This window comes from Loxodonta africana, chromosome 16 (genome assembly GCF_030014295.1).
Source record: "Loxodonta africana isolate mLoxAfr1 chromosome 16, mLoxAfr1.hap2, whole genome shotgun sequence".
NCBI classification, from domain to species: domain Eukaryota; kingdom Metazoa; phylum Chordata; class Mammalia; order Proboscidea; family Elephantidae; genus Loxodonta; species Loxodonta africana.
Genome location: NC_087357.1, coordinates 73276165 through 73294225, shown reverse-complemented (window position 1 = coordinate 73294225; position 18061 = coordinate 73276165). Strand labels below are relative to the sequence as shown.

The 18061-nt window shown below is 45.1% G+C and overlaps 1 protein-coding gene across 1 annotated transcript in view; it reads left to right on the top strand.

Moving 5' to 3' along the window:
• Nucleotides 1-18061, top strand: part of DUSP29 (dual specificity phosphatase 29) — a 29652-nt gene that overhangs the window by 9278 nt on the left and 2313 nt on the right. Inside the window, exon 2 of the mRNA XM_010589246.3 lies at nucleotides 7541-7761. Within this exon, the coding sequence (XP_010587548.1) occupies nucleotides 7541-7761 (221 nt within the window). The remainder of the gene's footprint in view (nucleotides 1-7540; nucleotides 7762-18061) is intronic.

The window sequence follows — 18061 nt, the reverse complement described above, 5'->3', positions numbered from 1 at the left end:
GTGCGCCTGACTCAAGCCGTGGTGTTTTCAGTTGCATCATATGCATGCGAAAGCTGGACAATGAATAAAGAAAACCAAAGAAAAATTGGCGCCTTTGAATTGTGGTGTTGGCGAAGAACGTTGAATATACCATGGACTGCCAAAAGAACGAAGAAACTTGTCTTGGAAGAAGCACAACCAGAATGCTCCTCAGAAGCAAAGATGATGAAACTGTGTCTTACATACTTTGGACATATTGTCAGGAAGGATCAGTCCCTGGAGAAGGACTTCATGCTTGGTAAAGTACAGGATCGGCAGAAAAGAGGAAGACCCTCAATGAGATGGACTGATACGGTAGCTGCAACAATGGGCTCAAACATAACGATTGTGAGAACTATGCAGGACCATGCAGTGTTTTGTTCTGTGGTACATAGAGTTGCTATGAGTTGGAACCAACCCTGTGGCACCTAACAACAACTACACCCAATCCTTTTGGGGAGTTACAAGACCACGGCTGGAAAGGCCATATAATAGCAATTCACTGCACCTCAGATGTCGTCATGAGCCCCTTTCTCTCCCTCAGCCACAGCCAAAGCCAAAGCCAGCCCCATGGGGGGAGTGTGGAGGTGTCACATTGAGTCTTATTGTATATCTACCCTAATACTTGACCCCAAAAGCAGCAAGGCACAAATTGTTATTTATTCAAATTGCTGTTTTGTGATGTTGAAACCCAGTTGCTGAATACACAGAGGAGAGTCTTTATGGTGGGGAGGAGCTTCCTGTCAAGGACAGTAAATTTTAATTTTTCCACTGAGCTCAACCTCAAAGTGAGCTTTATTGCCGCTTAGCGAGATGGTCTGCATTAGTGGATGCTTTAATTCAGCACAGATCTATGTCCCAGAAGCATAATGTTTGCTGCATATATACTCTGGGACAAGAAGAAAAATGAAAAACAGAACTTTCTGAGAAAAATTGAAGCTGAATGTGTTCCATAGTCAGGATAGCAGCACCAAGTGCCAGCTAGGGGGCCTGGTGGACCTCCCCACCACCCAGGTCTCAGTTCCAATGGGCTGTTTTCAAATGTTTCTAAATGCTCAGTGCCTGTGTCCAGGTCTCTTTTCCAAACACTGAACTCCATTGTGGTTCTTTTTATGACAAAGAAAAAGCTTCAGGAAATCAGAGATACACTGGAGGGCCTTGACTGAGGGATGATGGCATGCATTTCTGGTGCAGGGAAGGGGCCCTAATGGCACAACAGTTAAGTGCTCGGCTGAAAACCCAAAGGCTGGCAGTTCGAACCCACCAGCCGCACCATGGGAGAAAGATGTGGCAGTCTGCTTCTGTAAAGATTACAGGCTTGGAAACCCTATGGGGCAGTTCTACTCTGTCCTATAGGGTTGCTATGAGTTGGAATCGACTGAACGGCAACAGTTTTTGTTTTTTTTTTTAATAATCTAATAGGGTTATTAATGAGTTTTAATAGGGTTGCCTCTGTCCGTGTCCTTTTACCAGTGGCCTGGAAATGAGCACTCAGCTGGAGCATCTTGCCACTTTTATCCTGTACTGCTATGGTTCCAGACTGTTGTGACCTCTTCTCTGAGCTGCAGAACTAACTGGTCTTTGTGCTGTTGAAGGAAATGTCTTCTCAACTCCAGGTTGGGTCAGCACCCCTCGTCAACCACTATCGAAAGCTCCCCTTAACTCAAAAATACAGATCCTTGCATCCAAGCTCTTCCATGATCAAATCCCACACTCCCTCTCCAAATCTTTCTCCTTCTCCTCTCACATCCTGTGCTCTGACCACTCCAATCCCTTCCCCTTGTGCCCATGCCCAATCCATGTGCAAGTCCTCCTGGTCCCTCTTTCAAAACAGATCTTGTATCCTTTTACTTCTCTTCTATGCCTCTGCAGATCTTAGCTGACACCACCAAGCTACCTTCATCTGTTGGCTACACAACCACAATAGCCTCCAAGAGATCTCCACCAAGCCACCTTCATCTCTTGGCTACACAACCACAATAGCCTCCAAGAGATCGCCCTTCTCTTTCTATTTCTCTCTGTTGGCTGCACAGTAGCCAGGCTGATCTTTAAAAAAGTAAACAACACTCTCCCCTCGATAAAAAAACAAACAAAAAAACTCTAACAGCATTCCATCACATGAAGAGTAAAATCCAAACTCTACCCCATGGCCTACAAGGCCCTCTACAATCCCACCCCTGCTTACCTCTCCGACTTCTTCTCATACCGTGTCCCTCTACTTACTAGGGCCACGCTAGCCTCCTTTCTGTTCTTTGCTCTTGCTGTTCCTCTGCCTGGGTGAAACCTTCTCTCCATCTCTTTGCTTGTCCTACCTCCTTCTCTTCCCTCCTGTCATGGATTGAATTGTGTTCCCCCAAAATTTGTGCCAAATTGGCTAGGCCATGATTCCCAGTATTGTGTGATTGTCTAACATTTTGTCATCTAAAGTGATTTTCCTATGTGTTGTAAATCCTACCTCTATGATGTTAATTAGGTGGGATTAGTGGCACTTATATTGATGATTCAGGACTCAATTTACAAGATTAGGTTGTGTTATAAGTCAGTCTTTCTTGAGATATAACAGAGAGAACAGAGCAGAGAGACACGGGGCCCTCACACCACCAAGAAACAAGACTCAGGAGAATAGCGCGTCCTTTGGACCTGGGGTCCCTGAGATCAGAAGCTCCTAGACCAAGGGAAGATTGATGACAAGGACCTTCTCCCAGAGCCGACAGAGAAAGAAAGCTTTCCCCTGGAGCTGGCACCCTGAATTTGGACTTCTAGCCTCCTAGACTGTGAGAGAATAAATTTCTCTCTGTTAAAGCCATCCACTTGTATTTCTTTTATAGCAGCACTAGATAACTAACACATCTCCATCCTAGCTTAAATACTACCTCTTTGCAGAGACCTTTCCTGACCACCTTAACTAAAGCAGGACCACGTCATTCTATATCACATTACACGGTTTTAGTTTCTTCATGGCACTGACCGCCATCTGAAATTACCTCACTTATTCATTTGTTGTTTATTTGTTGTTTCTCCCCTGTTAGAATCTAAGCTTCCTGAGGGATCTTGACTAACCTGTTTACTTCTGCATTATCACCGCTCAACAATGCCTGGCACAACTGATTCTAAATCATTGTTTGAGGGATTAATGCTTGATTATAGGAAATTACGTTTCCTGAGAGATCTTCATTATTTACAGCCTCCAAACCTGTCATGAATTGAATTGTGTCCCCCAGAGCATGGCCAACACCCAGAATCTGAAGGGCAGGGCCACTGCCTAGGTGGTCTCAGAGAACAGGGTTATTTTCAAGCCTTGAGAGCTAATGTAAATTGTCCTGCTGGGTTTCGGACTTGTTTGGTGCCTGTTATTCCTTCTTTCCCTCCAATTTCTCCCATTTGTAATGGAAATGTCTACCTTGTGCCTGTTCTACCATTGTAACTTGGAAGCAAATAACTTGTATTATAGATTTCACAGATTCACAGATGAAGAGGAATTTTGCCCCAGGCTGGAATTTGTACTTGCAGTTGATTTAAGACTTTTGGGATTATATGATGTGTTGAAAGTGTTTTACATGTGGCAACGACATAAATTTTTAAGGGTCAAAGAGTGGAATGTCATGGATTGAATTGTGTCCCCCAAAAATGTGTCAACTTGGCTAGGCCATGATTCTCAGTATTGTGTGGTTGTCCTCCATTTTGTGATCTGATGTCATTGTCCTATGTGTTGTAAATCCTAATCTCTGTGGTTAATGAGGCAGGATTAGGTTATGCAAAAGAGGATTAGGGTATGTTTGTTATGTTAATGAGGTAGGATTAGGGTGGGATGCAACACCCTTACTCAGGTCACAGCCCTGGTCCAATGTAAAGGGAGTTTCCCTGGGGTGTGGCCTGTATCACCTTTCATTTTACAAAAGATAAAAGGAGAGAGAAGCCAGCAAAGACAGAGGGACCTGACTACCACCAAGAAAGATGAGCTACACTGAGAACCTCCTAGACCCAGGGGAAGCTTGATGCCAAGAAGATCTCCAAGAAATGCCAGGCCCATAGATGTTGAAAGGAGACAAGGACCTTCCCCCAGAGCTGAGAGAAATAGAAAGCCTTCCCCTAGAGCTGAGGCCCTGAATTTGGACTTCTAGCCTCCTAAACTGTGAGAGAATAAATTTCTCTCAGTTAAAGCCATCGACTTGTGGTATTTGTTATAGCAGCACAAGATAATTAATACTTTAGGTTGTGTTCTCTCCTTTGCTTGGAGTGCCACTGCCTTCCTCTTCCCTATCATCCAGTGTTCACCACTGGCCTAGGTTCAAAGATTCCTCTCCTCAAACCTCCCTTGACCCCTCAGGCAGAAATAACTCCTGCTTTCTCTGATCACCTACCTCTGTCCCAGCCCATTGTGCTGCCTTTAAAAAAAAAAAAAAAAAAGTGGTAAAATATAAAATATTATATTATGAACAATTTGTGTATGAACTATTGAATGGGAATTCATACACAAATTGTTCATAACATAAAATTTACCATTTTAACCATTTTGAGTGTACAATTCAGTAGTGTTAAATTCACAACGTTGCACAACCATCGCTACTACTTATTTCCAGACGTTTTTTAGCATCCCAAATAGAAACTCTATACACGTTAAACAATAACCCCTATTACTTTCTCCCTCCAGCCCCTGGTAACCTCTATTCTATCTTGTGTTTTTATTAATTTGCTCATTCTACTTCAAATAAGTGGAGTCATACAATAGCTGTCCTTTTTGTGACTGACTGGCTTATTTCACATAACGTTCACATAAAACACAATGTTTTCAAGGTTCATCCATAATGTAACACCAATCAGAACTCCATTCCTTTTTCTGGCTGAATAATATTTCAATGTAAGTTTTTTTTTTTTTATATACCATGTTTTCTTTATCCATTCATCTGTTGATGAGCATTTGGGCCATTTCCACCTTTTTTTCATTGCAAATAATCCTGCAATGAACATTGATGTACAAGTGTCTATTTGAGTCCCTGCTTTCAAGTCTTTTGGGTACATACCTAGGAATAGAATTGCTGGGTCATATGTAATTCTATGTTTAACTTTTTGAGGAACCTTCAAATTGTTTTCCACACCGGCTGTGGAAAACAATTTATATTCCCAGAAGCAATGGATGAGGGTTCCAATTTCTTGACATCCTCGCCAACACTTGTTCTTTTCTTTTTTTAAATAATAATCATCCTAGTAAGTATAAAGTGTTATCTCATGGTGGTTTTGATTTGCATGCCCCCAGTGATTAACGATGTTAAACATCTTTTCCTGTGCTTATTGGTCATTTGTATATCTTCTTTGGAGAAATGTTTATTCAATTCTTCGTCAATTTTAAAATGGATTTTTTTAAAAAACATTTTATTGAGCTTTAGGTGAAAGTTTACACAGCAAATTAGTTTCCCATTCAATAATTCATATACAAAGTATTCCATGACATTGGCTGCAATCCCTGCAATGTGTCAGCACTCTCCCCACTGCCACCCTGGGTTCCCCATTTCCATTCGTCCAGTTTCCCTAACCCTTACTGCACTCTCATCTTTGCTTTTGGGCAAATGTTGCCCATTTGGTCTTGTATAGGAGCACATTTCTCATGGGTGTTATTGTTTATTATATTGGCCTAACTATTATTTGGATGAAAGATGATCTCCTGAACTGGCTTCAGTTTCAAGTTAGAAGGGAGTCTTAGGGCTATAGTCTTGGGTGTTCCCCCATCTCTATCAGATCAGTAAGTCTGGTCTTTTTAATGAATTTGAGTGTTGTTCTACATTTTTCTCCCACTCTAACCAGGACTACTACTGTGTTCCTGGTCAGAAGAGGCAACAGTGGTAGTTGGGTACTATCTATCTAGTTCTTCTGGTCTCAGGCTGGAGGAGGCTGTAGTTCATGTGAGGGGATTGTTTTTTGTTGTTGAGTTGTAGGAGTTCTTCATATGTTCTGGATATTAATCCCTTATCAGATATATGATTTACAAAAATTTTCTTCCATTCTGTGTAATGTCTTTTCATTCTTTTGATAGTGTCCTTTGAAGTACAGGTCTTTAATTTTAATGGAGCTGTTTATTTTTTTCTATTATTGCCTGTACTTTTGGTGTCCTCTCTAAGCATCCATTGCCACAACTGAGATGGTGAAGCTTCCCCCTATGTTTTCTTCTAAGAGTTTTGTAGTTTCAGCTCTCAGGTTTAGATCTTTGATCCATTTTGAGCTGATTTTTATATTTAGTGTAAGGGAAGGGTGTTGCATATGGATATCCAGTTTCCCCAGCACCATTTGACTGTCAGCATGCTGCCTTTTAAAAAAAAATTAAATACATTTTTTAATTGTGCTAAATATATAGGTAACAGAACATTTGCCATTTCAACAATCTCCACGTGCGTAGTTCAGTGACATTAAATACATTCATGATTTTGCTTAACCATCACCATTAACCATTCCTAAATTTTTTCATCACCCTTAACAGAATTTCAGTGTCCCCTATGTGTTGTGTCTTCCTTTCCCCCTCCCTTCCTTAGCCCCTGATAACCACTAATGAACTTTATATACTTGCCTGTTCTAGATACTTCATATAAGTGGGATCAGTTGTCTTTTCGTGACTGACATTTCGCTCAAGCATGCTGCCTTTTAATCAGGTCATGTTCTAAGGCCACCTGCCTCAACATGACGTTACTCTTTGTTCCTGGAAATTCTTGTCCAGAAAGATAAAGCTGTTGCCCAGTAGACAGCTACATTGTTGGCTTCAGGAACTTCCCGGAAATCAGTTAACCCACTGCTCCGAGTCAATTCCGACTCATGGAAACCCTGTGGGACAGAGAAGAATTGCCCCATAGGGTTTCCAAAATTGTAAATCTTTAGGTAAGCAGACTGCGACATCTTTCTTCCACGCCGGCTGGTGGATTCCAACCGCTGAATCCTTGGAAATCAGCTAGGACTCACTTATCCAACAATGTTGTGTGCCTTGTGTCCACTAATCCCACCAATATCAATATCAAGAACTTTGTCCAATCCCCGCACTGAAAAAAAAAAAAGGCCCTACTAAAACCATTCATTTGAACCCCACCCCCAAACCCTGTAAACATCCTGGATGGTTTGAGAAGCGGCTGCCCTAGAGGCTCTCCGATGGCCTGTCGGGGTGCCCTCTTCCCCTACTGCAGTAAGTGACACAATCAGCTGGACTTTTGGGGATACGACTGGTGACGGTCCACCCCCACGACCACCACAGAGCCTAGCACTAGGCCCCAATGTATCTGGTGAGTGATGAAATAATGAATGGACGAAAGAACGAATGAAAAGCCCACCTACCCCACCCTGCAACCCTCTCCCTTCTCAAAGCAGAAACGGCGCCTGCGGCGTAGAGGTCAAAGCCCTAGGAAGCCCTTCATTTGTAATGACTACTCCTTATTTTGGAAACCGAAACCTATGAGAGAAACGTGGAGGTGGCCCCCGAGTTCTGCGCCTCCACCCAAGCCCGGGCGGAGAGCTGCGCGGCCATCTCTTCTCTCTCCCTTGCGCACAGGGCGACGGCGCTGGACCGCTACCAGCTGCAGAAGGCGGGCTTCACGCACGTGCTGAACGCGGCCCACGGCCGCTGGAACGTGGACACCGGGCCCGACTACTACCGCGACATGGCCATCGAGTACCATGGCGTTGAGGCCGACGACCTGCCCACCTTCGACCTCAGTGTCTACTTTTACCCGGCGGCCACCTTCATCGAAGATGCACTCAGGGATGACCACAGTAAGAGAGCCCAGGCTGCCTGTAGCCCTGCCCCTCATGCCGCCCACCGTCCCGCTCCCCCGTCCCGCCCCCCTGCAGCAGCCTGCGGCCCTGCCCTCCCCTCCCCCATCGCTGTGTCCCTTGGCCCTCTCCCCCTCGGCTCAGACCAGGAGCTGGATAGGCACACTTTAAGTCTGCCTGCCTCTCAGAGCCAGCCTTTCAGCATTGTGTGTGGTTGAAGGGGGTATGTTTCAGCCTCTGGAGCATGTGGGGGTTTGAGGACCTGTCCGGCCTAGCGGGCTGCCCGTGGGGTTCAGGCCTTGGTTGCCTGTATGGGAAATCAAAATGGGGAGAGTTTTGAGCAGAGGCCTTTGGCTTGAATCTCTCTTTCCTGGGGAGCATCAGGCATCCTTCAGAGGGCTCGACTGGGTGGTCACGATGCCCTCAAAGCTGGGATTGTGATGGAGACCCTGATTGTGCCTGGGTCCAAACCCAAATAATAGCCAAGAGCTTTGATGCCAGGAGATTGACTTGAGTGAGGATCCATGGAGAGACTTCCATTCTCCTGCCAACCAGCCAAGCTCACAGCTTACCTCCTACCCTACCCCTTCCGCCCTAGTCCACTCAGTCCTTGGCAAAGGCTCTCCAAAACAGCTGACAACCTGGGCTTTATATGTGGCAAAGTATATTTGAGAATCTGGGCTAGGTACCCCAATGTCCAAGTTTCCCAAGTTTACTTATCCATCTTTAAATCACAGTGCTAGTCCTTGCTCTCAAAATGCAGTTTTGGCTGCCCTAATCCAGGTAAAAGCTAAAAGGCCTATATTGGAGGGAAGGACACAGTTTAGGTATGCACCAGGGATAAGGTAATATACTGAAGTTATTGCTGCTGGGTATATTTCATTGGCATGCCAAAGAGGTCAGAAGGACTTCAACTCCCTGACTGGTGCTCTGACTTCAGCCCCTCTCCATGAGTCATATTCCTCTTTGTGGGGTGATCACATAACTCAGGGTTTCTGGTTGCTAAAAGCCTTTCTTGTCACAAGGGGTTGGAATTGAAAGGCACCAAGCCTGGGACTGGCCTGGCCAGGCCTGCTGGAGAGTCTCAGACCTTGATGACCCACCCAGGTGGCCTTGACCCTATGGTCAGCCATAGCCACAAACAATTTCTCATTGTTTTGGTTTAGAAAACAATGTCATGACGAAAAGCCTCCACACAGCCGAAGTGCTTGTGTTAGGGGATGCCTCATTTCCAAGTTGTCCTTTTATGAGTCTATTTATGGGCCATCCTTTGTGTTGTGTACATTCTGAGTTTCCAAGCAGGATGAAAAAAGCAACTGGACTCTGACTCATCACCATGAGGTAAAATTTGCCTCAGAGTATTTGAAGTTAACTGAAAACATATTTGATGTGGAAAAACAAAACCACAACAACCCAATCCCTCAGTTTCTGTTTAATGCGCTCACTTGCCATTACTATATCTTAATGGAAGGGGCCTGGCAGGCTTTGGAGAAGACAGGGCTGGTTCAGCTTCACGTTGCACAATCTACTAACTACATGATTGCTCTGAGCCTTGGTTTCTCCATCTGGTGATGAAAATATTTACCTTGAAAGGTTATAATGAGGATCAGCGGCAACACAGATCAAGCCCTATAGCATAGAAGCTGGTGCACAGCAGGCCCTCAGATGTGTTTGATAAAAAGAGGTCGGGTACCCTGAAGCATATAACCACGCCAGCGCATGCACATGATAATAACAAAGTTTCCAATCCCAAAGAAAAGAAAAATGGAAAAAAGATATTTCTAGCATGATCTAATTTGAACTAGTATGTGACAGCTTGTTTTAGATTCCTGGAATGCCATTTTAGGGTCGGCTGCCCCCCTCCCCTCTTGCCAAATCAGGAAAGAATTGGACTCTCAAGTCCTATGTTTAGGCCTGGGCAGATCACAAGCATTGAAGAGAAGGTGTCGGGCTGGTGTAGGTCATGGCTGTTTGGACCAGGTGGCCGCAAGAACCCAGCAAAGAAAGGGCGAGGCAAGGAGAGTATAGACATAGGTCAGAGAATGTCAGGGGAGAGCATGGGTGTACGGGGTACTGGCTGGGGATCAGAAGCAGGACAAGGCCACATTGCCATGGCGGGCTGGGGGTCAGGTTACAGTGCCCTTTTGCAGTTGCATATCTAAAGATTCCCTCAAGTCATGTTCAAGCACTAATCCTTCAGGACCAGGCCCCAAACCAAAACCCATTACAGCTGAGTCGATTCTGATTCATAGCGACCCTATAGGACAGAGTAAAGCTGCTCCATAGCATTTCCAAGGAGCAACTGGTGGATTTGAACTGCTGACCTTTTGGTTAGCTGCTAAGCTCCTAACCACTGCACCCGCAGGGCTCCCAGGACCAGGCAGAGGGTATAAATGAGTGAAGCTGGCTGTGTGTAAGGCAGTGGGTATGGGCAGGCGCGTTGTGGCTAAATCAGAGAGCCCCATAACCCCCTATATGGGACAGCTGCTTCTCAGCCCCAGCCAATTTTGTCTTTTGAGAATCAGAGGAAATGTGGTAGATCTTCTGACTTTTCAAGAGAAGTCTCAAATCTGTATTTTTTGTGTAATTTTACTCACTTTGTAAGTGTTAACAACAAATTAAAAATTTCTTAAGCTGCTACAAAGGCCAAGCAAAGGAACTCCGACAGCCATCAGTTTGTAACCTGTCCTGAGTGATCAGAGTAAAAAAGCGAAATCCTCACTAGCTCGACAAGGGCATTTTCATGGACTTGGGTGTGGATGGTATGCCCTGTAGTGTCAGCGCCCAGCCTGTGCAACCACACGCAGTGGCTGGCCTCTTTGTGTCTAGTCATGCTTTGGAAAACCAAGAGACACTGTAGCGTTTTAGAGCCAAACCAACTCTCACGTTTCTTATTATATTCTTGATGTAAGAGGTTTTGATGGACAGTGTGGCCAAAGGCCAGGCACCTCTCTCTCCTTCCTCTCCTCTTTCATGCCCTTTGTGGACTGGTTTCAGCCAAGTGTACCTGGCTTCCCGCTGCTGCCCTCACAGCCAGTCTTGTCCACTCTTTTTGAACAGTGAAGCTCTCTTGTGGAGCTTTGGAGTTGTACGCATGTCCCTGTAATCAGCCCAAGGGGCCCACTCGTACCCTACCCTACCCTACCTGGATTTGACCCTTGCGAAAGATCTCCCCAGGCAACCCCAATCACTCTGGAAAAATCTTAAAGATAATCTAGTCCGCTGCCTGCCCTGACAGCTGGGGAAACAGAGGCCCAGAGAAGCAAGTGAAGTGAAGTACGCGGGGTCACAGAGCTGATCAGAGGCAGCGCTGTGGGGATAGCACTCGCCAGCAGGGGTTCGTTCTGCCACCAGGCCTCACGGAAGAATCCTCTGCCCTTATTTTGAGCACCTGGTGACTTGGCTGTATAAGAGGTCACTCAGTATCACGGAAAGCAAGGCACTCCAGCTGTTTATAGGACTCAAAACCACTGAGTTTGTCATTCTTCATCAGAAGAAATACTGACAAAATACTGCCACAGGAACCCAATTTGGACGGCCTTAACCACTTCTAGCATGGCATTCTCAGAGGTGAATCAGTGTGGCTTTAATTTAATGAGATCTTTTAAGAAACCCCAAGGCAGATACCACAAGGCTCTAAAGATCAGATTTTAGTATCGTCACTTCTCTCTCTCTCTCTTTCTCACCCTCTTCTTTCTGCCCCCTTCCCTCCTTCCTCCCCCATATCCTTCTCCCTCTTCTCCCCCTACATCCTTTCATCCCTGCCTCCCTCTCCCCCTTCTTTTTAAATAAACAGTCCTTTTTTTTTTTTTTTTAAGCTGCTTTTGAAGTCATCTTAAAATCATTATGGATAAGGCCAAGCCAAACCCAAACCCGTTGCTGTGCAGTAAATTCCGAATTGTAGCGACCCTATAGGACAGAGTAGACCTGCCCCGTGGGGTTTACAAGGCTGTAAATCTTTACGGAAGTAGACTGCCACATCTTTCTCCCACAGACTGGCTGGTGTATTCGAACTGCCGACCTTTCAGTTAGCAGCCAAGCACTTTAACCACTGTGCCACCAGGACTCCTGCACGTGTGGGTAAATAAATGATGTCTGCTTTTGAGCAGGAGGTTGAGTCCCTGGTGCTTCTAAGTTTCAACCAGACCAGATTTTCACCACGTGACTTAGCATCTCCTCCTCTACTTCAGTATCCTTACCCCCTACCCCGAGGTTCATAACATGCCTTGCACCCTTTTTCTGAGGAACTGAGGGGTCCCCCACAGAGTTGTTTGGGGGGAAGTGTGAACTTTGCCTTTGCATGCGTATCTGGGGTAGGCAGGTCCCAAGATAGTGAGGGGAAGATGGGCAACAGCACCCTGCGAAACCCAGGAGGGTGCTCATGAAGGTGCAGAACTGGGCAGGGCTGGGTGGGGCAACAGACTTGGTCCACATGTGGCAGAGGTCTACCTTCTGGGTGAGCACTTAGAACAGGCATTGGAGGAGCTGTAGCGATTTCAGATTTGGATCTTCACAAGATTGTGGGAGTTCCCTTTTCGGTAAAGGCCAAAGGGGAAATATTTCATCTAAACCAGCTTTTTCAAATATAGACTGTGGCCTATTAGTGGGTCATAAAATCATTTTAGTGGGTCTGACCAGCATATCTTAGAAAAACGAATAGATTAGAAAAGGATAGAAAATACCAACATGCATTGCGTGTTGTAAGGGTACAGATTATTTGGGGAAAGTTTTGTTTTCTTCACACACTTGCAATACCTCCTAGCATTAAAAACAAACAAAAACCCATTGCTGTTGAATCAAGTCTGACTCACAGTGACCCTATAGGACAGAGTAAAACTGTTCCATAGGGTTTCCAAGGAACAGCTTGCTGGATTCCAACTGACGACCGTTTGGTTAGCAACCAAGCACTTAACCACTGCGCCACCAGGGCTCCGCCCAGCCCAGCATTTAGGAGCATGGACTTTGGCATCAGATGGCCTGGGCTCAAATCATGGGACTGCCACTTCCTAGCTGCATGACTTGGACAGTGGCTTCCTTGTACTTCAGCTACCTTGTCTGTAAAATGGGGCTGATACCTTTGTTTTCCTCCATGGGTTGCTGTGAATATTGACTATGATAAAACACATAAATTGCTTGGAAGAGTGTGTGAGGAGAGTAGAGCTAAGGAAGTGTTAGGTGTTAATTTTATTATGGGGTCACACAAAAATATTGAAAGCCACTCATCTTAGTTTCCCAGGGCTGTAGTAACAAGATACCACCAACTGGGTGGCTTAAAACTACGGAAATGTATTCTCTCACAGTTGTAGAAGCGAACCAAACCAAGCCCATTGCCGTCAAGTCCAAAGTCAAGGTATCAGCAAGGCCATGCTCTCTTTGGAAGCCGAAGGGGAAGATCCTTCCTTGGCCTTCCTAGCTTCTGATGATTTCTGCCAATCCTTGGCGTTCCTTCATTGTAGATACTTCAGTCCAGTCTCTGCCTTCATCTTCAAGTCTCCATCTTATTTCTGTCTGTGCTTCTTCTCTTTATTTATAGAGACCCCACTCATATAGGATTAGGGCTCACCTTACTCTAGTAGGAAACACTGGTGACATAGTGGTTAAGAGTTTGGTTGCTAACCAAAAGGTCAGCAGTTGGAATCCACCAGGCACTCCTCAGAAACCCTATGGGGCAGTTCTACTCTGTCCTGTTGGGTCACTATGAGTCAGAATCGACTCTATGGCAATGGGTTTTACCCCAGTAGGACCTCCTGTTAAATAATAACGTCTATGCATTTGCAAATCTAAAGATTCCCTTAAATCAGGGGTTTAAACACTGACACTTCAGGACCAAGCAGAGGGTGACCTTCCAAACAAATTCATATTCACAGGTACTGGAGGTTAGGACTTCAACATATCTTTTTGGGGGACACAGTTGAAACCAAATCAAGAAAGATCTGTGTCACGCTTGTATCCTTTCACCATACTTATTCAATCTGTATGCTGAGCAAATAATACGAGAAGCTGGACTATATGAAGAAGAACTGGGGCATCAGGGTTGGAGGAAGACTCATCAACAACCTGCAGATATGCAGATGACACAACCTGGCTTGCTGAAAGTGAAGAGGACTTGAAGCACTTACCGATGAAGATCAAAGACCACAGCCTTCAGTATGGATTGTACCTCAACATAAAGAAAACAAAAATCCTCACAACTGGACCAATGGGCAACATCATGATAAACGGAGAAAAGATTGACGTTGTCAAGGATTTCATTTGACTTGGATCCACAATCAATGCACACGGAAGCAGCAGTCAGGAAATCAAATGACATATCGCACTGGGCAAATCTACCTCAAATGACTTCTTTAAAGTGTTAAAAAGCAAAGATGTGATTTTGAAGACTAAGATGCAATTGACCCAAGCCACAGTATTTTCAGTCACCTCATATGTATGCGAAAGCTGGACAATGAATAAGGAAGAGGGAAGAAAAATTGATGCCTTTGAATTATGGTGTTGGCAAAGGATATTGAAAATGCCATGGACTGCCAGAAGAATAAACAAATCTGTCTTGAAAGAAATACATTGAGTGCTTCTTGGAAGCTAGGACGGCGAGACTTCGTCTCACATACTTTGGACATATTATCAGAAGGGAGAAGGACATTATGCTTGGTAAAGTAGAAAGTCAGCAAAAAAGAGGAAGACTCTGGACAAGATAGATTGACATAGTGGCTGCAACAATGGGCTCAAAGATATAGCAATGATTGTGAGGATGGTGCAGGACTGGGCAGTGTTTCGTTATGTTGTACATGGGGTCGCTACGAGTTGAAACTGACTCGACAGCACCTAACAAGAACAACTGAACCCATAACACCTTTGGTCTAGAAGATGCCATCTCTGACAATGCTACCTTTGCTCAGGCCCCTACCCTTGGCTGGATCTAACTCACAGAGATCTTCCTAGTTTCTCTGATGTGGTCCTTGCTGGGAATAGGCAAACTGCAGCCTTCCTCACCCAGTGTCTCTTTCCTAACTCTCCCGAGGGCAGTTTCTCACTAGGGTTTAATGCTGTTAAGCTCCTAAAGCGGGGAGCTTAACAGAGCCACAGAGCAAGCAGGGAGCAGCATGCTGAGGGTCAGGGGACAGGCCATGGGGGAGGAAAGTGGTGGGAGCCAAATCCCCACCTCAGACCTCCAGAGAACAGCGGGCCCTTTCCCCCAGGGAGACCTGCCAAGCTCACATGGCTGACAGCATGTCTTAAAAACAAAATTCAGCTCCAGGAGCTGCTGCTCCAAAGTCGCCTCTCTCCCCTCCCCCTCAGACTTCCATCCCCTCCTCCCACTTAACAGAATTCAGCTCCCAAAAGGCTTAATGAACTACAGCTTTCGTCTGTTTCAAGTATTTAGTCCTGACAGAAAGAATTACCCTTTTTGCCGGGAGAGGAAGAAATGCTTTAGTTATCAGCAGAGCTGGCAGGGGGCCAGGCAGCCCCTGGAGCCCTTGGTGGGGATTAGAATGCCGGAGGTAGACGCTCATCCGGCCACAGTGTCCACACCCCAGGGGCACAGCCATGCCGGGAAGACCCTGGGGCCAGCCTCCCCGAAACTGGACACAACAACAAAGAAGCAGAGCTCCTGTTTCTTGCCTGTTTTTCTGGCGGAAGAACCGAACAAGGAGAAGGTGGGCTTGGCCACACTCCTGAGAGCTCAGCGAATATGGAGGGGTGGGACTTGTGGACAACCCGGTTAGATTGTGGAGATTAGTAAAAAGGAATTATGCTAAAATCGTTGTTGTTAGTTGCCATCAAGTCGATTCCAACTCATGGCAATCCCATATGTGCAGAATAGAACTGTGCTCCACAGGGCTTTCAAGGCTGCGATCTTTTGGAAGCGAATTTCCAGGCCTTCTGAGGTGCCTCTGGGTGGGTTTGAACCTTTCAGGCTGGTAGTCAGTGCTTAACCATTTGCACCACCTAGGGACTCTATGCTAAAGTAAGAGCAGTTATGACAAAGCACCTCTCTGCGCCAGCACTGTGTGTGTGTGTGTGTGTACGTGTGTGTATGTGTGTGTGTGTGTGTAGAGGCCCTTAGGTGAGTCCTTGCCTTGGTCAGAGGGTGTAGACTCTTCAGCAAGGGCTGTGGTGGGGAGAGAGAATTCAGGTGCCTGGCGGTCAGGGTCTTTTGGATTTCTCATCTTGCCCAGGCTGCTGGTCATCCACACTGTCGTGAGGACAGTCCCACGAAGAAGGTGAGGGGCTGGGGGCGAGAGGGACACAGGGGAGCCATGTCCATTCAGAAGTGCTCTTTGCCAAGCTAGTCTCCTATCCTGCTGATTTTCCATAACCCACTGGTGTCCATGAGCATCTTCTTGGTCATCCTTCCAGGCCTCAGGCCTGAGACTGACAAGGACAGCATTGGGGTCACACAGCCTAAGCTGCCCAGGCCAGTATGACCCAAGTAGAGTGATTCCAAAACTACATGAGAGAGTGGCCACTGGGATGGCAGTGGTGGCAGTTGTGGGGATGGCCAGGGATCCTAATCTCATTTACTTTCTCAGTCCCCAGCCCTTAGCATAGTGGTCAGTGGCTGGCGCACAGTAGGGCCTCAGTAATATGTTGCACGGAACAATTTCCAGTGCCGACACCAGCTTTCTGGGTGACAATCTGGCAGGTCACTTCACCTCTCCGAGCCTGTTTCCCCACTTATAAAGCAGGGGTGGTGGTATTAAAACCTTGGAGGGTTGTGTCAAAGATGAAGTGAGATGCAGCCTGTCGGTCACTGTGTGAGTGCTAGAGCACCAGAAAATGGAGGCCTGGAAGATTGGGGTTCACATCATGTTTTTTCAGTTGAGTTCAGCTGTCAGCATGGTAGTGGCCAAAGAGAGCTTTTTTCTTGTGGAGATTCTTCTAGATTTCCCATTTTCAAGCCTTTTGGTCTCAGAACTCCTTCATACTCTTAACAGTTACGGAAGATCCTCAAAGAGCTTTTGTTTATGTGGATTACATCTATCAGCGTTTACCCTGTTATAGATAAAACTAGAGAAACGTTAAAAAAAAACTATTCATTTCAAAAATAATAATAGAATAAGCCTGCTGAGTATTGGGGCCCTGGGGGCGCAGTAGTTAAGTGTTTTGCTGCTAACCAAATGGTCGGCAGTTTGAATCCACCAGCTACTCCTTGGAAACCCCGTGGGGCAGTTCTGTTCTGTCCTAAAGGGTTGCTATGAGTCAGAATCAACCCGACAGCAATGTTTGTTTTTTTTTTTTATCACATATTAGCATACTGACACATTTTTATAAAAAAAAAAACCTACCTTCCAAAATAAAATTAGGGAGAAGAGTAACATTATTTTACATTTTTGGTAAATCTCTTTAATGTTAGGCTTAATCAGTTGGCTTCTTATATCTGCTTCTGCATTCAGTCTGTTGTGATACATCGTTCTGGTTGAGGTATACGAAGAAAATCTGACCTCACTCAGATACATAGTTGGAAAAGGGGGGAATATTTTCAGATAATTGTGGATATTCAAAACTTGAAAAGTGATACTTTCTTAAAGGTTAGTTGTGATGTGGAATCTGAAACCGTATCATTAAACTTCATACATTATTAGATTATAATCCAGTGGTTTGTCTTGCACTCTGAGTGGATCTTTTACCTAGGCGTGATTTTGTAACATCCTGCTTTGGTCGCTTGGAAAATATCGGCTCATTAAGTTATACAGGTCTTCTAAATGTTGATACTTTTCATTATACATTATCAAAAAATCACATTTGTTAATATTACCAGTGATCTTATCAGAAAAATCTTAAAGTATTGTAAAACTGTCATGCTCATGATGATGGATGTAAGCGTTCCAAAATTCTAATTTTTGCTTGAAAGCTTGCATTTTATCACTGGCAACAGATACTCTCAGTTGTTTTCTTTGAAGTTTTAAAATGACTCACTTTGTTCACTTTTGAGAAAAGGAACTTGAATAACCATAGTTTTTGTGTCATTGATTTTTTCAAATAAAAATAGGGTATCATGGAGAATGTGGCTAGTTCAGCTTGCAATTCAGTCTCCCATGTGCTTTCCCTTGAGGTAACCACCATACTTTGGTATACAGCCATATCATCACATAGGATATTCAGTACTCAAGGGCTGAAATTTGATAAAATTAATTTTTTATTGCTTCATTAAGGACATTCTTAAGGGAAATTAGCTTTTTTCCCCTTCTTCCTGAGAGTATGTGGGCGGTGAACAATACAGTGATTACGACTATAGTTTTCTGCCATGATTCATACTAAGGCACCAGCAGCGTTACCCACCACTGCCTTTGCACCATCA